This window comes from Lepus europaeus, chromosome 14 (assembly GCF_033115175.1).
Source record: "Lepus europaeus isolate LE1 chromosome 14, mLepTim1.pri, whole genome shotgun sequence".
Taxonomy (NCBI): Eukaryota; Metazoa; Chordata; class Mammalia; order Lagomorpha; family Leporidae; genus Lepus; species Lepus europaeus.
Window position 1 is genome coordinate 62,191,288 of NC_084840.1, and position 20,708 is coordinate 62,211,995.

The window sequence follows — 20,708 nt, forward strand, 5'->3', positions numbered from 1 at the left end:
GCCAGAATGGAGAGAATGATCCCAGACGGGCACTGTCACTTCAGCCTCTTGTGAGCTTCGGTCTTCCTCTCTGTATGGTGGGCGTTGTGCCCGCCTAACTCGGGGAGATTGGAAGTGTTAAGTGGGTGCAGCTGTGAGGTGCTCGCCAGGTTTTCATGGGAGGCTAAAGCAGCATCGGGGCCTCTGCCCGCCTTCCCTATTCTTGAGAGGGACTTGGGAAGTGATCTTTCAGGGAGAAACCCGGGCAAGGCAGAGGCCCTGCGGAGCCAGCCAGCAGTGACAGGACCAGCGAGCTTCAGCTCTCTGTCCCCTGCTTCCTGGATATGCGCAGTGCCTAATCTCAGCCTCCCCCGAAGCGGCCCGCTCAGGCCAGAATCCAGCTCTCTGGATGGGGTCTTGGATCTCCCAGACTGTGCCAGCTTTGGGCCTGGCCAGCCAAAGGTCCAGGTCACAGAGCCCACAGGTTCCCTAGGGAGGTGATGAGGCTCCTGTCCTCTCTGACAAAGGAGTGTGACTCATGACATGAGTGAATCTTTGGTTTCTAAGAGTCAAGAGCCACGTATTTCAGAGCTGGGTGTAGGGAGGCTTTAGGAGGTCAGAGCACATAACCATTTTCTCTGGATTCTGGATCACATCCTTGTAACGCAGGCCTTGCCTTCTAACTCCCCATCTGCGTACTCTACAGCACACTCAGAGCTTAACACAGAGCACTGATGCTTAGAAGCCTCTTCCCAGGACTTTAAAAATCTGGTAATTGCCAAGTGAATTGCAAAATCTTCACAAGATGCTTTTTTTTTTTTTTTTTTTTTTTTTTTTTTGGACAGGCAGAGTGGACAGTGAGAGAGAGAGACAGAGAGAAAGGTCTTTCTTTACCGTTGGTTCACCCTCCAATGGCCGCCGCAGCCAGTGCGCTGCGGCTGGTGCACCATGCTGATCCGAAGGCAGGAGCCAGGTGCTTCTCCTGGTCTCCCATGGGGTGCAGGGCCCAAGCACTTGGGCCATCCTCCACTGCACTCCCTGGCCACAGCAGAGCTGGCCTGGAAGAGGAGCAACAGGGACAGAATCCGGTGCCCCGACCGGGACTAGGACCCGGTGTGCCGGCGCCGCAAGGTGGAGGATTAGCCTGTTGAGCCGCGGCGCCGGCCACGAGATGCATTTTTAAAAAACCCCTCAAACCAAAACCCAAAAGCGTTGCAAGTCTGTTCTCTTGCCTGTAGCAACAAGTGGTTTGTCCATCCTCCTGTGCTATCTGATACTGGCCCATCTGGCCCCACTGGAAAGGGACCTTTTGCTACCCTTGAAGTTATTTTAGTGTAAATGGGACAAAAGAAACTTGGTAGTGGGAAATGTTGGCTTTCAGTAGCAAATGCTAGTGGTCAAAGAGGAGGAGGGGCCCAGTGTTGTCAAGTCTCTGCTGAAGACCCAAACCTAGAGCCTGTTTTTGCCCATGCATCACTTTAGCCTCCCCACAGGGGTTGTCTGTGGACGAGGGATGCTTTTTGTTTTGTTTTTTTGCCATGGAATAAACTTGAGTTCTAGGGTGGGGTTAACATTGTCACTGGTGGTGGCTGGCTTACCTCGATGCCTTTTCACCAACAGAGTAATGAATTATAGATGAGATAGGGAAGTAGGGGTAGGAGAGCAAGAGTTCATTGAAGTAATCCCAAGTAGAGAGCACGAGGCACTCTTTCTTCCTGGTCTGGAGCTTTTATCCCTAAAATATGAGGCACGTGGGCTGGTGATGTGGCTATGACGCTCATGGTTGGCATTTGTGACCGACATTCGGGAGTTGCATACCTTTGTACTCGGCACATGTGGCTGCAACTAGACTGCTGGGTTGACTGTGCTCCCATTGCACCGGGATAGCCCTAGGGATAGGGAACCTTTTACCTGCCAAGAAACATCTGGGTGTTTATAACAATCATCAGCTTAAACATTAGCCTGCTCTATATTTGCTGAATTTTGACTCCCACCTCTGGTCCTTTGGCAGGGCCAGGCCAAGTGATCTTGAGGGCTTTAGATGGCCTTGATGGTCCCCACCCCTCCAACCACAAGTTAAATCGCACAATGAGTGGTCTGCAGTGGGCTCTGGTGGAGAGCAGAGGCCTTGGTTTCCCCGTGGAGGAGGGTCTTGCGGCCCCTCCCCTGTCACCCGCGTGTAATTCTCTCTCTAAGTGAGTCTGGAGGTGAGTCGCCGGCTGTTTGCCCCCTAAACAAGTATCCGGGAGGATGCAGCCCTCTTGTCCCCCAGCCACTCTCTGGCCTCCTGGGGGTTTTGTGGCCCCAGTGCCTGGGCAGCCGACTGTTAGAGCAGCTTCCATCTCTGCTTTAGCCAAAGGCATCTGCTTTTTTAGCCTGGACAAATTCCGCATTATAATTTTACAAGTCAAACTAAAAATCTATGCATGCAGAACCCAAAAGAGTGGCTATTTTCTGGCACAGGCAGCTGTTCTGAAGCTGAGTCACATCCCCCTGACTCGCTCACGCCTGTGTCCCGAGCCCACTGCCCTGCAGCAGATGGGGGGAGGGGGTGCTGGGCCTGGGGCTTGGCCTGTGGCCCCTGACAGGAAACATCTAGCCTGTTCAGAGGCCTGATTACTTTCAATTGTTTCTGCTTAAATTCTGAAACAGACACACACGTGTCTAGCAGAGGGAGCCAGTCATGGCTACAGCCATACCCTGGTGACTCTCCTGAGCCATAATTCCCACGTGGCCCTGGCCCACTGAGCTGTGGTGTAGTGAGCCAGACTGCGTGGGGCAGAGCTCCGGGCACTGACCTCTCGGCTTGAGGCTGGTTTTCTTGACTTGTCCTTAGTTTAGGAGTGGAAACTGACTTTTATCAATATTATGCCATTTCTAGGGGGGAAAAACTTGGTGGAAATGTCTTTTAAAATGTTATGAAATGATGAACCTGTTCCTATGGAGACAGAGAGATGCGGAGGCCCCGATCCAGCCTTACCCCTAACACAGTTCCCTGCTATTCTGTGCAGGTACACTGAGGCTCGCCAGCCAGCCAGCCAGCGGGGGAGTCAAAAGGGGTGGCATCTGGGCTGAAAGACACTGGTCTTAGGGTGGGCAAGGCCTGACAGCTTGAGCAGGGTCAGGGTCAGGGGGTCTGCAGCCCAGAGCCTGGGGGTTGAACATCTGGCCTGGAAGGCTGGAGCCAGCTGGTAAGGAAATAAAGACTGGTCTGTGGGGGAGAGTGGCATCTGGGAGAAAGACAGAAACTGTGGGTCCACGTGGAGGCCCACGTGGACATCAGGAAGTGGGGTGTGTTTATATGTGGACTCGATAGTGATGATGGTTTCAGCTGGCTTGCGTTTGCGGAGAGCTGTCACCCTCAATAGGCTGAGTGGTTCAGCTGTCCTCAGGGTTCAGTCTGGGGAGTGACTTCTTTTAGTCCCTTCCTATGAGTCATTTACAGTTTAGAAAACAGAGTCTGAAACTGACTTGTCGGTGGTGAATCAGCTGGCCCTGTGACTTTTAAGCATTCTTGGCAGCAGATTCACTTTCTAATTTGATTTGTACTTGTGCACGGATCCAGCAGCCATATGTGATTATATTCAGGATCATCGAGATTATCTCATTACACCAGGGGACTCAGAGACTAGAGCTGCGAATGCACACGGGAAGCAGAGGTGCAGATGCTGATCAAGGGAGGAAAGGATGGACCAGAAACAAGGCGGGAGGAGGCAGGCCCGGGGACGGGGCAGTTCTGGTTGGAGCAGCTTGGCTTAGGGATGCCTGCAGGAATGAGTCTGTGCGGGTGGCCCACGTAGAGACTTAGAGGTGGTCACCGTGTTTGCCATGATCCTTCCAGACCCCTGGGGGCTTCACCCAGCTGACTTAAGAGCTCCCACCAAGTTAGCTACCTGCAAGACAGATGGTGCTTGGATAGAACAGCAAATACACTGAATAAAATACATTAGAAGGCCTTCTCCTGAACCAAGATTTTTTTGGAAAGAATTCTAAATAGATGAAAACAAACAATTTGATTTCAACCAAATTGTTGTTTTTTTGTTTTTATCCTGATTTTCACCCGAATTGTCAGTCTCAAAAATAAACACTGATACATTCCCAGAAAATATTTTTCAAATAAAAACTGACTCTGTTAAAGTTTGCCCTGATTCTTTCAAAACTGTGTACAAGACACTGTCAACCAAAGTGACTTGCATATTTTTTTAAACAAACTTGAACATATGCAGCTAAAATGTCATTAACTCCCTGCTGCCTGGGTGTTTTTCGGGCCTGACATAAGACCCCGGGTGTTGCGCTTCTACCAGAAGGCTCCTGTGACCCTCAGAGAAACTTGCTCGCATCACTCGGCAGCGTAGGTTAACTTCCTGTTTTGTTTTTTTTTTTTAACCGAGTGGCCTGCGTTGTGATTAATATTGAAAAGCACACAGGACTTCATTTAAGCCAGACTTGCTGTTCTGCTAACAGTTCACTTTGTCCAAGACCGAATACTTTCTGAATAAGAATCATGGAAGAAAACTAAGTTGAATTTTATATTGCTTCAGATAGACGCACTCCACTTAGTGCTTCCTGAGTCAGACAGTACATTTTGCAATATAAATTCACAATCGAGATTTTAAAGGGAGCTAAATATTTTAATCCAATTAGACAAGTGAACAAAACACTGAATATTACATGTAGTGTAGATAAGTGGTTCTTGCCTTTAAAAGACTGTAATTCCGTCACATTACAACCCCAAATGTCAATGTTGTCTTTATTTTTAACGCTTTCAAACACGAGGCAGCCAGAGGCTCTACTCTCTGCTGTTGGTGACACTGTCTCTCCTTTGGGAATTCTTAAAATCTATTTACTATGGAGACATGGTTCATATAAAACAGACACCTGCCCACGGGCAGAGGACCTTCTCTTGACTCGTGGGACTCGGCTGGAAGATTCCAGGCTCGGGTCCCTTGGTTACAGAAGGAACACTCCTGTCAGTGAGCTCCAAGGTGGCGCCGCACACGCTGGACCCCCTGTCCCTGGCCTGCCAGGGGGATGCCTCCTGGTCACATGGCAGGTGCCAAGCCCGGCTTGGAGACGCTGCTTCCCGTGTAGCCCTTTCTCACCTCCTGGGCAGCCTCGCCCTGTGTCTGCCTTTTCATTTCTCTAGCTTCTATGGCTCTGTTCCTTTCTGTGAGCTGAGGGGTAGCAAGGCCAGGCCCAGGGTCCGGGGAACCAGGCTTTGAGCTCTGGCTGCTGCAGGGCTTGTTGTCCTGATGGGCGGAGCCAGGCAGCCAGGAGGGAAGAATGAGCTGGCCCTCGGTGACCTCGCCATGAACTCCTGCCCCACTTAGCAGCTGGCAACGGCCAGATTCCCACAGCAGCTCTGCTGCCAGGGACAGGGACGATGCCCCGGGGCGAGAGCGTCCTCTGGAGCAGGGGAGAGGCGGGGCCAGAGCGCTGCTGTGGCTTGGTGGAGCGCCACTGCCCCCGCCAGGGGAGCACCCTAGCTCTGGGGCCACAGTTCTTCCGAGCCCCCGTGAGGGCACCCTCTTCGGGCACCTGTGACCACTGGGGGTTCCTGGGGCCGTTTTCTCCAGGTTGCCTTCCAAACTTGACTTCTGAGTGTCACGAATCTCAAACCTGGCTGCTCCGGCGTGCGCTCACGGCCTGGCGCCCAACCGCCAGGGTTGCCTAGAGGCTGGCAGGGTGACGATGGCAAACCTCAGCTCCGGGCCACTTCAGGCCGACTTGTTCGCTTCCTCTGCACTTGGCTTCTGGCAAAACGAACAAAAGCCAGTTTCTCTTTAACGGGGAGTTCCTCACGTTCCCCGGAGCCCAGCACAAATGGTTCTGAATCTAGCAGGGTTCCCGGCTCTCGGAAGGCTTGGAGGGGCTCTTGAGACAAGAAGTGCTCCTGTTGTACACACAGGAAGGCCCGGTGAAGTGACACGGAGGGGCTGGGCAAGGAACTTGATCTCGAGTGACCTGGGCCCTGCGCTGTATGGAAGGGGCTGGGTAGCCTGGTGGGTAGGGGGAGAAGGGCCCTTGCTGACAAATGCTGGGCAGCAGGCTCGCTCCCAGGACGCGAGGAGGAGTTGCAGGGGCGGTTCCCGGAGCTCTGGCCTCCGGCCAGGCAAGGAGAGGCATGTGCCTGGGAACAACGGAGGCCCGTGAGGGCGAGAGGGAGGAGGCTGCCTCTGCAGGGGCTGCCGGGGGCTGGGTGCAGACACAAATGGAAGCAGCACAGGCCTGAGGCTATGGGCAGGGAGCTCAGAGCGGGACAAGGTGCAACCTCGGTCTCCACGGGCCCTGCCTGCCTGGGAACAAAGACGCTGAGGCCGACCCCCCACCGCGTGGTTGCCTGGGGAACAATTCAGGTCACCCGAGCAACTCATTTGTTCAACTGGAACTTAAAGTCAAACTTGAGAAATAAATTAGGCACAAAAGTCAGGGGTTTGTGGAGCGCAGGCTGTGAGGAGTGAAAATGAGAGCAGAGACAATGGGTGAGCGGCAGCGTGCTCGCGGAGCGGGCGTTTGAGAACAGCAGCTGCTGGGGCGCCGGTCAGCTGCCCCTCCCTGTGATGGGGAACGCAGGCCCCTGGGAAGGGGGACGGTGGCTGAGGGCACAGCTGCAGGTGGGGCGCACCAGGCCCACGAGCACTTTCTGGAAGTAGGCATTGCTGATGCCTCCGAGCGGGTGAGCCATGCTGTACCTCTGGGCACACCTAGGGGAGCAAGGGGGGAAGCCCTGAGGAACGTGCCTTACTACAGACTGGGCCCAAGGGGGCGCTGGCTGTCACGGCAAGAGCCGATCTGCTGAGGGGGGACGGTGGGTTGCCCTCCATTTGTTGCTGTTGAGTTCCTCAAATAGGTTCAGCTCACAGGGGCCCACAGAAGCTGGGGGTCACTGGTTTCAGCAGAGTGGTCTGAGTCCGAAGATGATAACTTACAGGCACGATGGGGCTCAAAGCCAGTTGCTTGGTGCTTGATTAAAAACAACACAACACAACTGCAGCACCTCTTACTTCCAGCTCAGGTCTGTGTTCTGAATCATGGGTGTACAGGTCAAGTGTCTTCTACCAAGGTTCAGCCTGAGACTTCGTTTCATGTCTGCCTGTTGTGTTCTATGCTTGTCTCGTACTCGAGGTCACAGGAGAATGGGAGACCCCGTCTTGGGAGCATTCAGGCTGCCAGCACTTTGGCAGCAAGGGGAGCCATTTGGTGGCTCTGCCCTGGGCCAGTCCAGGTGAGAGTAAAGGCAGGTGAGTTCTACATGGAGCTCATGTGTTTGATGGTCACATCAAGTGGGCAGCAGCCTGAGGACCCAAGGGGTCCCATTTGCAGTGGGCAGGTTCTAGCACAGTGGACTGGTGTGTGTCTGGCATGGGGCTGAGAACCCTGGGCATGGGGCACTGAGTGAGTACTTGGATGTAAAAGAAAGGTTGAACTTGGGGCTTTTCATCAAAACCAGCCAAACCTCAAAACTGCCAAGGACGGCAAGAGCCGATTTGCTGTGGGGAGACAGTGGTTGCCTTCCATTTGTTCTCTTCGCTCCGAAAGGGCCCAGAGAACACGTGCACCTGTGTGCTCTAAGGCAGGCCTCCATCTCTGCCCAGCCCTGATGGCTGTGATCATGCCACAAGTTGACTTGGTGCCAAGGGTGCCTCCCGCAGTAGCCCCCACGTGTATAGTGTGGGGTTGGGCCGCACTCACAATACCCCAATTACCATGTGCTTCTCCATTCAGGCTTCCTCAGCAGTGTCTCACACTGAGGAATCTACTTGAAATGGAAATGAAACCTTGTTTTTTAAAATGAAAAAGGCAACAGGGAGTGGCCTTGGAACTTAGCAGCTGAATCCCCACATTTCGTATCAGAGTACCTGGGGCCTCAGCTCCTTAAGTGCAGCTTCCTGCTAATACAGACCCTGGGAGGCAGTAGGCGATGAGTCAAGTAACTGGGTTCTGTGCAGGTCATGGGAGACCTGGGCCGAGTTCTGGGTTCCTGACTGCAGCCCGGACTACTGAGGGCGTTTGGGGGAGTGAGCCAACAGATGGCAGCTTTGTCTCTCAGATAAGGGTTTTAGTTTTTTTTTTTTTTTTTTTAAAGGCAATACACTTATCTTCATGTTTTCTTTTGTGTGAATTTTGACTTCAGTTTCACTCATGGTCCTGGCATGGAAATCCCCAGCTAGCCATGGTGTAAGCAGTGTTGACAAGAGCCCCTTGTTCTTCTAGTGCAGGGAACCATGCTGGGCTGTGTCAACGCCCATGTTTTTCTTGAAAGTGGTTCCCAGCAAGGGAACCACTGCATTGTGTTCCTCATCTGTTGTTGTGAAAACTGGGATTTGGAAAATACCACCTTAGCGCTCTCCTGGACTGGAGGCTTGTGTTGTCCAAGAGGGACTGGAACGCCTTGTGGAACGTCACTTCCTCCTGGTGTGTAAACTCATCTGAACAGCCACAGCAGCAGAGGCTGACTTCTGGTTCTGCCCCCAACCCAATTTGTATGAAATAGTTTTGCAACCTGTTTAAAAATAAGAGACCACAGCACACCAAATTCCCTCTTCTGGCATGGCCCAGGTTTCCATGTGAAAATGTCATTTCCTAATGGCACGCTATGGGAAGCTGTGCACAGTTGAGAGTCTGGGTTTCAGTTCAGTTGACACTCTTTGTCTAGAAATCTCTTACCCCTTGTTTTCCTTCTACTTTTACGTACCATAATGTCAGCTGACTTTTCAGAAAACCGATTCTAGCACAAATTAGTGTCTCCTTTCCTGGACAGGGGAAGAGAGAAACGGCTCTTTGGCCATGTTCCCACATCAGATTGCCCGGATTTCAGAGGCACACGGAGGTGTGGAGGACAGGTGGTTTTCAGATTCTAAGCACTGACACAAAATCATTAACCTCATATTCATCCTGGATGAGAGCTCTGATCTAGGGTTAAAAACGAGATACAAATGTTCAGTTCCATATTAGTTATGTATCATTTCCCCATTTAAAGCCAAAGAAATGTTTTTCTCCAAAAATTTGTAAAGTCATAAAAGGTGACTAAACCAGCAAATGAGATCAAGACAAATCACCTTGAAGAACATGATCTATTTAAACTTACTTTTTATTATTTTTTCCAGTTACCCAGCATGCCACAATCTGATTGCTGACCTGGATGAAACAGAGTGAAATAAATGATTTACAAAGAGGTATTTACAGTCATCCAATTGGTTCTTAGTATGTCACAATGCACCACGACCTTCCCGGGGTGACGCCGCCTTGGACTCGAGCGGGCTGGTCCTCACTGCCAGGTTTGTTGGCCCTGTCCTAAGGAAGGGAGAGAGCTGAAGTGACACTAGCGGAGGAGAACGCCTGGGTGTTTCCAGAAAAGGCTTGATGTGATGTGTCCTGAACCTGCGCATGTATATGAAATGTGATACACATGGATTTCAGTAAATGAACTTTTTAAAGACTTGAATCATGACGTTTCCTTTTTGCCTTGTAGAGATGAACAAAACGCACCCCAAAGGCACATTTTCCCGAGGCCAGAGTGTATTAAGGACCAAACTTTTTCCTTGCCATTCATTTTTCTTCCTTTTTTGTGATCTGTGTATCATTCTTCACCTTTATTTGCCTTTAATTAGCATCCTGCCAGACTCCATTATTATTCCTCATCCTTCTCTGTGCACAATCAGGAGACACCAGGAAGCACTATGTACTATTCTTTCCATTCTGTTCACACAGACTGACAGTACAGCATCTTTGGCTCGATGGCGTCAGGTTTTTTTTTTTTCCTTGATAATGCAGTATTTGAGAGAAGCCTAAAAACATACTTAGTGAAATTAGAAAATTTACGTAGAGTTTATCAAATATCTGTACACAGATCATTATTTTAGTCTAAAATAGTATTTCTACTATACACAGTTAAGCCCTCACATGCTTAAAGTAATAAACATGATGGATGCTGAAATTTTTGCATTGTGTTTGAGGATGACAATGAAACCCTAAAGGCAAGGCTGTGATTGGAACAAGTCCCTGACCTCAGGCGGTTCTCCCTAGCCAGCAAGCCGCCACCACCACCAGTCACCATCATCATCTCAACACAGATCCGATGTGACCATATGTTCAGCCTTGCCTCTCGGAATCGATGAGGATCAGTGGCATGAGACACACACAGAGAACACTTGAGTCTCTCGAGTATGTAAAAGGTTCAAGCCTGAAATAGTAGAACTTCTATTCCGATTCAGAAGTTTCTCATTTCATCCAATGTGCTAGACATGAAGGCTGTCACAGAAGATATTTTAATTGTCCTTGGTTCTCTTTTAGGTATACTGTGAATACATTATACAATATTCTAAAAATAGCACCTTTAAGGAATTATAGAGGTTACTTTATTTTAGCCTCCTGGATCTGTCACCCCCAGTGGTTCTGAGAGAAGAACACAAGTAAGAATGCCCTCAGATTTGGCTGTGTGACAGAGACAGGCGTGCCTGACTGACTCTGGTCCCCAAAGCCACTCCTCACACTGATTGAGTCACGGGGCAAAGGAAGGCATGTTTCCGTGATAGCTTTTCTGAGGTAAAATCCAAGACAAGCCCCATCCAAAAGGAGTCAACAGAAATCACACTGTAGGCCAGCCATCCTACCCCTCCGTTACCCATGTCTGAGTTTGTGAATGGGCTATGAAGTGTTAGAAATACACTTGTAGAGAGCAAGTGTGCCGAGCAGTACATTCTCAGGAAGACATTAATGATGAGCTACATTCCTTAAGAAGCCTGGTTCAAACCAGTTGTTATGAAGATTAAGGTCTGGAGTGAGCCCTACTGCATCCCTTGCTCACAGCTCTGTCTCATACCCAGTGCTAAGGGGGCTGGCAGCCCCCCCTCTGGAAGCAGCCTTTCCTCAAAGTTTATACAGGTGCACTATTACCATTTTACTGAAGTAAAACAGTCTCGTGTGTTTTGAGCTACAAGGAATTCACGTGTTTTCCTGTCACATCGTATACGGGGTACACTATTAGCAGGTGGGAGCTATGAACAATTTCTTTTCCAGAAAGGAAGATTCAGTTTGCTGTGATTACAGAACCACGTCCAACAACAATAAACAGAGAAGTAGCAGATTGACATAGTGCTTTATTTAAGCTGTCTGTACGAAGGAAAATAATGTGCATCCCTATCATATACGTGTAAAAATACTAAGGATGTACAGTGTACAAAAACAGTTTCTTGTAGTTATTTCACATCCTTGTGGGTCATATACTTAAGGAAATAAACAGTTTTAGTATGACCAACAGTAATAGTAATACAGTTTCTTGGGTTCATAGTTGCTTCTGCTTAAAATCCTTAACCAGATAACTAGATCTTGCGCGGATCTAAGGAAAGAACTAGCAAGGTCAAGAAATGTCACAAACTATAAAGCTACAGGGAGGTAATTCAATTACCAATTTAGAAGTTTTCTTTTTTATTTAAATAAATACTTTACATTTCATGCTTGCCTGTAATGCACTACCAGGAGCAAGATAAGGACATTCTACTGTAGACAGTACAAACAGTAGCAGCAAAGTGTGTACACTGAGGTGTAATATACAGACCCTGCAGTTAGTAAGGAAGGCCCTTACTATTGTACTCTAGGAGAAGCAAGTGGCCCCTGCATGAACAGTCAGCTTTAAGAAGCCGGAAATCAGTATGGGAAATGGAAAACAATACTGGAATAATGCTATGTAATTAGTGTATAGAAAGCAAAGCCATTAGCAACTCTGCCAACAATCCCAGCAGAATTGGCCAATTTCCTCCAAGATGGCTATGTATCTGACAAGAGGTTCAAACTGCATGATGGTTAGTGCGAGCCGGAGCCTGCACAGTCTGAACTCTGTTCTGACACGATGATTCAGGTTTCAGGTCTTCTACCTGCCAGGATCCCAAACTACAGCTACGGGCAACACAAGGGAAGTTTTAGTAATCTCCCTCTACATACATTTCTGTTTCTCTGTTATTCTTCCATGCCAGCTGAGATCTGGAGTGAAAATCGGGGAGTCCCAAGAAGAAAGACACTAACGGAATCTGAGGGTTGAGCGACTAAATCCCAGCTGTGACTGAGAGCCAGCTGTGGGTAGCAGCCAGCCTGGAGCACTGTCATTCATCTTCAGGAAGTATCCTTGGCCAAGGTCATGGAAATCAACTTGAGATTTAGGGGGAAAAAACCAAAACCACAGGAAGCTATGAGCTTTAGTGTCGCGGTTTCCCTCTGAAGAAATAAATGCTCTGAACATCAGCCAGTCTCAGTTTCCTTCTCTTCCTCACCTGTTTCCTTCTTATATGATGGGTGCAGGACAACTTAAAGGACAAACCTTCAAGCCTACTTTCTTGTCAATGTGAAACATTCAACATAATTCCAGATTGGGGGGAAAAAAGGTCAAGCTAAATGTGTAAGAGTGAACTACCATTTACTGTAGCTTCCTACTCAATACCAAGGATGAACTCTACTTAGGTAGAAATATGAAAAATTATGATAAAATCTATGTCTGAATATGTCTTAGCTGCCTTAGTAAAATGCCCTTTAATCCCCCATCAGTGCCAGAGGCCCACCCACCGCCTGCAGTGGTTTCAGAGCTGTAAAGCCACACTTCCAGCGTCAAGAGGCTAAGACATCTGCATTATGAATCTGATTCATCCTACTGAGAGAGTCACTTGCTCTTGCATGCAACGCAATCATAACACTGTGTCACGCTGTAGTCTTCCATTTGGGAGCTGTCAGATTAACTGAAGTACATCTCCATGATCACTCCATGGAGTGGGGTGGCCTCCTGCTTGCCACAGGAATGCCCCCAGCCCCTTGGACTTCATAGGCTGCTTTGGAAAATGTCAGCTCCTAGCACCAAAGGGTTGAATCTGAAGATCATCATTAATGAAGGAGAAAGATGAGGTTTGCACACATGTCCCCTTTCAGTGAAAAATGTTGGAATCTGGGGACATGAATATATACAGAAAAAGAAAAGCTGGAGGTGTTGTTTTGTTTTGTTTTCCCTGATGGCTTAATTGAGTGATAAATGTACCATGATCAGAATAAACACAACAGGTTCTAATCCTTTACTGCCTACTTAGTGAATATTCAAGATGTGTTCATTTTGCCAAGGAAAGTTCATTTCTTATCATCATTCAGGTCTTAATTTTCTCCATTGCATTATGTTGCCAGGCCATCATAACACTTCAGTTCTTCAGTGAGTAAACATCAAGATCTACTTGTTTCATTAACCCCTTGGCATGGATTTTCTAATTTTCAGCACCAAGGGGTCAAATGATAGCATCTCTTCTCCCAAAGACCAATTCTAACCAATATGTAATTTCAGAGCCGTATCATTTTCTTTAAACACAGGAGAAAAAGTGCATTTGATTCTCATTGGCATGTACATTCCTTGCACATGGGTCAAAAGAAACTGCAGTAAGTCTATTTTATATATGTTGGAGCTGCATTTGCTAACATGACATACAATTCTCATCACTAAAAAATAAATACTACTGCAATATAAACAAAATCATAAAAGGACATTCAAAGTTTTAACGTTTGAGAAAAGACTAATTCACGTAGAACTGAAAGTAAAAAATGAAAACTAATAAGGCAAACACTGTTTACCTTGGTGAACAAATTTTGGTGAGAAGCAGGATCATTGTATCTGTCTACATTCTTCAGCCATCAGAGGTGATAATTATCAAGAAGGGAAAAAGGTTTCCAAGCACAGGGGAAAAAATGCTCTCTGGCGCAAACTGTATCCTAAGACCCTTTACATGACTTTGCGCAAATACCTTCATCTCTCGGTGCAGCAATGTTCATTTGCCCATGATTGCCCGTGAAGTCTGGATGTCCACGTGTGATACTGGGCTTCCTCTGCAGTGTCCGACAAGAATTAAAAAAAAAATAGCATCTGTATCTCAGCAGTTGTTCAGTCCTTCCCCCAAATGCTTCCTAGCGAGTCCCAGCCCAATCTCAGTGATGCACCACCCCACGGTGTGCATTCATCTGATGTGCTTTCCAGAAGCTTCCACGTGCACATCACCACCCTTCCACAGGTGCTTGCTCTGAATTATAAACTAATTCTTCTTAGTCTAATTAGTTTTTGATTTATCTTCTAGAAAGTTAAAAAAAATGTACCTAAATCAGCGTATCTCATTTAGCCTTCACTGTTAGGGGAAAAACAAAAACTAAAAGATAAAAGATGACGACTGGTGCACAAATGAACATGGTGGGCTCATGACTTCCAAAGATTGTAAAATTACTTCTTAAAGTTGCTATAATATTAAGACAATAGCAGCAACAGCATGAGACCTTAGACTGAGATACAATTTCATGCAAAAACAAAAACTGGAGTGTGTTTGCGTCTATGTGTGTTCTCTGTGGGTGAAAGGTGGCGAGGGGTGAAGACCCTTGACCAGTCTGGGATGTCGGAAGGTGCCCCCTGCTGTCTTTAAGAGCTAGGACTGGTGGTGATGTCCGAGAATCATTTTCAGTAATCAATCTAAGATGACAGTGAAGTAGCAGAATGAAGGAACTTATTCCCGTCCACTGGCAGAGTAGGAAAACTGAGGGAAATGCGGCCGCCTCTCATTGTCCATGCAGTCCATACCGTCCTCATCGTCTGTGGGCAGGAAACAGCTATTTTAATATTACATTTATGGTGCTGCAACATTATCTCTGGTCTTTCTTACCTCTAACATAAGGAAATTAAAAGAGGTGATAGCTCCCATAAACTTATGTTTAAAAGTTATTTCCATAAACACACATGCTATCAAGAATACTACCATAAAATCCTTTCTAAGATATCAAAATGTCAAGACTCAATCTAACTATGAAAAAAAGAAGGAATAATCTTCAATAACTTTTGATTTTATAAAGTCCTATGTGTCAAAATTATCAAATTCAATGAATTCCACAGCATTCAAAGTACCCACTATCAAATACCTTCAAGTGCTTACATTTCTTCTTCACAGGGCACTTTGGGTGTGGTTGCAATCATGCTTCCTGTGAAGTTTTATTCAACATCTACCGTCTGCCTTAACTCACCATTCCCAATTTTCCTACGATACGACTTCAAACTAGAATAAACAAAGAAAATGAGGAAAAGGTCTCAATATCTAAGTCCTAGTCCATCAGGAAACCAACATGCAGAAGAGACCTGAAAGGCACTGAAGAGCGTACAATCAGGCTGCTCCTCCTTGCATCTTTCCTGTTTTTCTGTATTTAAAAGGTCACAGATGATGACGCGTTCTCCCCCTAATTGTCCTGTGATGACAATCCTGCACTGTCAGGATGCTGTTCTCCTATGGGGCCACCATTCAGTCACTCTATCAACACATGCCCCATGTGTATCGGCACTGGGTTGACTACCACACAGGCCTCACAGCCAGAGTTCTGAACAATGTTCCCATAGCCCCCTAGACTCTGTCCAGTGTGGGAAGTGCTCCATTTGCAATCTCTTCTGCTCTACATATACTCATATATTCTCCTGCAGTGGACTTAAGTCCTTCAAATGTTCAATTTTTTCTTCAAGCCAAAGAATTCTATTTCCCCAGATTCCCGTGGGCAGTACATTACCAATCCTCTCCACGGAGCATGGATTTCATGTCCTGGGAGAAAGACCAGAGGCCAGACCCCGCTGTGCTGTGCACCTTAACAAATGAGGGTGTTTTGCTTTCAGCTGAAGAACAAACATTTCTCTTCTGCTCTTTTCAGGATTCTATTCTCCAGGCAGAAGTTTTTTTCTGGCTCCCCACACCACGCGCACTGAGCTCTGAGGGCCTCTGTTGTACAGAGCCCACCGTAACCGAAGTCAGCATTTGTTTCCACATGGGAGCCCCCCGCCCCCTTACAGAATACTGCTTCCCTACCAAGCAACCACACCCTTTCCCATCAAACGCCTTCAGCAGTGCTTCCAGCTACACTGAGACAGTAGGAGCTGGGGGCGGCGGCGTGTCTGTTGTGGAGTCAGAGTCTAAAACTCTCTAGAGAAAAGGCAGCTGCAATCTTAATGTTCACATACTGACAGGTGCCAATCACATTTCAAAGAAACAGTTTTCCCCCACTACCAGCTTTGTTTTGCCAAGTGTTTCCGCACAGCAAACGTGTGGCGGGCCCAGACGGCGTGTCAGGGAAGCCTGGTGCCTGTCCTGCCTCAGCCCGGCTCTCAACATGGCCGCAGGAAGAGCAGTTATGGCTGGGTGTCGGCTGAGAATGAAAAGACATGCTTCACTCTGTCACTTCAGGAACAAATTCATTCCATTTCCGAATACAAAGAGATCTGAATTTCACAGACAGCCCCAGTTAGGGCCCGTGCCTTGGTTTTCTGTAAAACCCATGAAATGACTCAATCACTCCAGCTCCCCTTTGCTGCCTCAGGCTTGGTGGCAGAGTCGGGGAAATATCTAAGGAACAGAGTCCCAGAAGGAGCTGAGAGGCGGGGCAGGAGGGCATGGGCTGTGGCGAGGGCAGCTACAGGAAATGGCAGGTGGCACTGCAGCTGTCTCCAGACGCAGTCTGATGCACCCAGGCAATGTATATAAACAAGTTCCAAGGCCACCTACGACACCAGCATCCCATAGGGGCACTGGTTCGAGTCCTGGCTACTGTGCCTCCGATCCAGCTCCCTGCTAATGGCCTGGGAAGACAGGGGAAGATGACCCAAGTGCTTAGGCCTCTGCTACCCTTGTGGGAGATGCGGATGGAGTTCCAAGCTGCTGGCTTTAGCCCGGCCCAACCTCAGCCATGGCGGCCATCTGGGTAGTGAACCAGTGGATGGAAGATCTCTTTCTCTCTACCTTCTCTTCCAAATAAATGAAACTTTAAAAATAAATAATTCTAAATTTCTGCTATAAAAAGACCCTCATAGGGTACAATGATGACAAAGAACATGAACTATGTTTTTAAAAACATTTTCTGGAGAAAAAAAAAAAAACGATATCCAATGCCACAAGCTGCATACAATCGCTGGATCCAAGGAGCATCAGTCGCCTCATTTTCTTACAGCACCTACTTAACAGATGTAATAACATGCAACAAAAGCCACCAGATCTCAAGAAATAGACTGGGAAGGCAGAGGACCATTAATGGATGTAACGAAAGACGACACATTCTAAAATCTGTTCTAATTAATTAACACCAGCGAGGACAATCTGGCCTGTTACTGCAGCTGTTTGTAGAAAAGGGAACATTCTGCCTAACTGCTGATTTGTTCTAAAAAATAACTCCATTCTGTTTTATAAAAGCAAGGTGGCAAGTGGAAAGACAACTGCTCACGAATGGTACTACTGTGGACTCTGGTGAGCAAACCTGTGTGTGTGAGCAGTGACGGAGCTGCAATGGCTTCTCACCACCCCACTCCTCAAAGCGGCACGAAGAGCAGATTATGTTCAGTGTCATCACAGTTCAAGGTTTCACGGATTCTCCTTTTATCTGCCCCATAAGGCAATCTACCCTATAGCCAGAAACTGTCAAACTAGAAATGCTTCCTGTGCCTTGCGTGCCTTGGCAGAACCAGGAGCTGCTGCGAAGAGCCAGGAGCCCAGAGCACGTCCCGGGCTGTGGTGCGCTGAGCCACAGAGGCAGCAGCAGAGGCTGCACGACAGAAAAGCGGCTGCACACACTGCTGCCCGCTGCCCTCCAGGAGGCTCTCGTCCGCCTTTCCCCTCTGGAGAGCCTGAACAGGGAAATGAGGGCGAGTCGATGGGGCCCGCCTGCCCCTGGACGGTGCTATGTAGGGGCAGGCATGGGCGACACCCCATTGCAATGCCCACAGAGGGCCCTACCGTTGCAGGTGGGTCGATCCCCACCTTGGAAGCTGCCACCATGGATGGGCTTCCTGCAGGCAGCCCTGTTTCAATCTAGAAATGGACTTTTCCTTTACAGACACTGAGGTCGGTGAGGGGAGCTACACACAGCAGGAACCATGTCTGAAATGACAGACGCTCGTTTCAGAACAGAAGTGCCGTTAGTGACACGCCAGGAAAACACTCTCGGACAGCTTTTACGTTGTTGAGAACCAGCTGAGAAAGCAGGTTCAAGTTATGTTGTAGAAACTGTGCTGGGGACTTAAAGCACCTTCTAGCACCCGAATCTCATTTTAGAAGTTCTAAAAAGTGGCCAGTAAATGACGAATCCTCATCAAGACAAGTGCCACACAGGCCTGGAGTTAAGGCTACAGCGGGTAAAGCGAATTCTGCAAAGATCAGGTCCTTGGCAGGGCTCTGGAATTCCAATCGATCACGCGGCAGGAACCGCCCAGCTAAGGAGGTACGCGTAATGCCTTACTGGTAGCCCATCGTTAAAGGGCGCTCCTTTGGCTTTTCTAGTCCTACCCTGCTGGCAGGGTACTTTAGTCCCCACAGCCTCCACTCACGGCTGCACAAAGACTGGGCGCTGTGAGGCGACCTGGCCTCGCACCACAATGCCTTTGCTCAGAGGACAATGTGTCCACCACATCCTAGATCCGGTTGGTGGCAGACGTGGCACAAGGCAGGTTTCACATCAGGACTTTCGTATCCCAAGGCCCACTGCGGCTTTTGAGAGGAGGCAAACAAAGCACACCCAGGCACCACTGGGGACAGTGTCACCTGCACAGGCTGGGCCTCCCCTCACCCTGAGCTCCCAGCAGCTCGCCACCAGCTTCTTCACGCGCTCGTGGAGTAAGTGTGTACCGGACTCCTGCCCTGGGGCAGGTGTCTGGCGGGAAGCTGAGCTAGCGATGAGACAGACTAGATCAGCCTTTGCACAACTGTCATGTTCTAGTGGCGGAAACAGCAAGGTAACAGAAGAACCAGAGAAAAAGCAGCCGGCAAAGGTGCTAACGTGGAGAATTCAGAGTTGGGGGTGGCGGGTGTCGGCAGACCCCGCTCTTCTTTAGACTGGGAGGTCAGAGAAGGGTCTCCAATAAGCGAGCCCTTAAGCTGACGGCTGAAGAGGAAGAAGGAGCTCCTCCTGCAGACACCCAGGACAGAGGGCATCCTAGCGGCGGGAGCAGCAAATCCCAGAGTACCGCACAGTGGGGCACGTTCAAGGTGTGGTCAGAACACTCGGGCAGCGGCGAAGATGCAACAGAGAGAGGTGAGAGCAGCGGACGAGGCCCAGATCAGACAGCACAGTGCAAGCCGGTGTGAGTAATCTGGATTTAAAGTCCAATGGGCAGCCACTGGAAGCTTTTAAGCAGAGAAATGATGTGGTCTGGTTACAGATAGGGGCAGGCCCAAATGACAGGGCCTAGCAAATGCTCTACGGTGGAAACTGCCCAGGGGCTGATCCGAGCACTCCCTGGGGTGGCCCAGCATTCTGGACCATTACACTGCCATAGTCCACAGGGGCACCTGAGGCCAAGGCCTGTGCCCATTATTTCTGCTCAAATGGTCCTTAGCTGCTCGCCCGGGACTTCACCGGCTTTTCTGGGGTGTTCCTGACTCCTCGTGATTCTGAAATCTCTGCAGCAGCACACCAGACAAAGTGGAAGCCAACCGCTCCACCACCGCAGCCCACTGCGACAAGCTGAGGTTCCACCGCTTGGCCTGGGCATCAGCCAACTTGGGAAGCCTGCTCATGGACTTCTCATGGGGTTTCACTTTCTTTCACTTATCAAATGAACAGTTCTTGCCTTTTTGCAAGTCTAAAGAAACAAAAGTACACATATGCACACAGTTGTGTCTACATTTTCAGGGTGGTCAGAGTTCCCTTGATGGAAGCTCATGGTTCCAGATGAAGAACTCTTGGCCCCAGGACTCCTCGTTTGCCATTTGACACTAAAATTTACAGACTACAATCATAACTGAAACAGTATTTCATGTCAACCTTCCCTCTCACGGATACTCAATATGTAGTAGCACCATCAACTAAACTGTCCATTAAAAAAATGAGAATGGATGCTTAGTCTAGCAGTTAAAATGCCCACATGGCACACTGGAGTTCCTGGGTTCAGTTCTCAGCTCAGGCTCCAGACTCCAGCTTCTTGCTAATAATGCAGACCTGGGAGGCAGCACTGATAACTCAAGTGACTGGGTTCCTGCCACCCATGTGGGAGACCTGGATGGAGCTCCTGGCTTCTAAATTTAGCCCCAGACCAGTGTGCTTTCTCTTTGTCTCTCTTTCTCTCTGTCTCTCTCTCCTACTCTTTCCCTCTGCCTCTCAAAAAGTTTTTAAAAGGCAAAAGAGGGGAAAAAAAAAAGGAACATAAAGGAAAAAAAAAAAGAAAAATATGATGTTATTGTGTGAACCAAAAGTGTGACATTCAAATTCCTTCGGTGATCCAAATATCACCCCAGCTCAATCCTATCTACACTCCTAAGTCAATGACAGACACAGACCTTTGTCAGCATGAGAATGTTTAAAAATTACAGATGATAACCTTTCCTTCATGAAAGTCCACTTACTTATGGTATTTCTCATACTGCGAGGCACATACTACTACATATGGAACAACCTGAAGTGGTGCATTAACAATTTTAATAAATCAGAGTCTGTATGTATCAAAAATTACTAGCAAGTTATGTCTTCACAGGTATTACTGCTGAAGAGAAAGCTCAGTAAAAAGGAGTGACTCAATTTAATGCGAATCTTAAAACCATTCAGTAGGAGACCAGACCAGCAGCATTCTGAAGGTGGCATGGGAAACAGCAAGACTGGGGACAGAGGAGTCTCCACTGCAGAACCTACCAGCTGACGTCAGAGTCCTGCTAGCGAGCAGTGCGGAAGACAAATTAGCCTGTGATTTCTGTTACAAGTTTTCTCCATGTAAT

The 20,708-nt window shown here is 48.3% G+C and overlaps 2 protein-coding genes across 7 annotated transcripts in view; one reads left to right on the forward strand and one right to left on the reverse strand.

The window, feature by feature from the left end:
- SDCCAG8 (SHH signaling and ciliogenesis regulator SDCCAG8) overlaps positions 1 to 9,775 on the forward strand; it is a 272,939-nt gene extending 263,164 nt beyond the window's left edge. For 3 of the 6 annotated variants that reach the window (XM_062210707.1, XM_062210706.1, XM_062210708.1), the window contains one exon: positions 9,087 to 9,774. In XM_062210707.1, the coding sequence (XP_062066691.1) occupies positions 9,087 to 9,116 (30 nt within the window). In that variant the 3' untranslated portion in view covers positions 9,117 to 9,774. Of the gene's footprint in view, positions 1 to 9,086 lie in introns of all 6 variants that reach the window. The other 3 variants (XM_062210712.1, XM_062210711.1, XM_062210709.1) reach the window with 2 other exon arrangements.
- Positions 9,776 to 11,061: 1,286 nt separating this feature from the next.
- AKT3 (AKT serine/threonine kinase 3) overlaps positions 11,062 to 20,708 on the reverse strand; it is a 309,299-nt gene continuing 299,652 nt past the window's right edge. Inside the window, exon 14 of the mRNA XM_062210714.1 lies at positions 11,062 to 14,575. Within this exon, the coding sequence (XP_062066698.1) occupies positions 14,490 to 14,575 (86 nt within the window). The 3' untranslated portion in view covers positions 11,062 to 14,489. The remainder of the gene's footprint in view (positions 14,576 to 20,708) is intronic.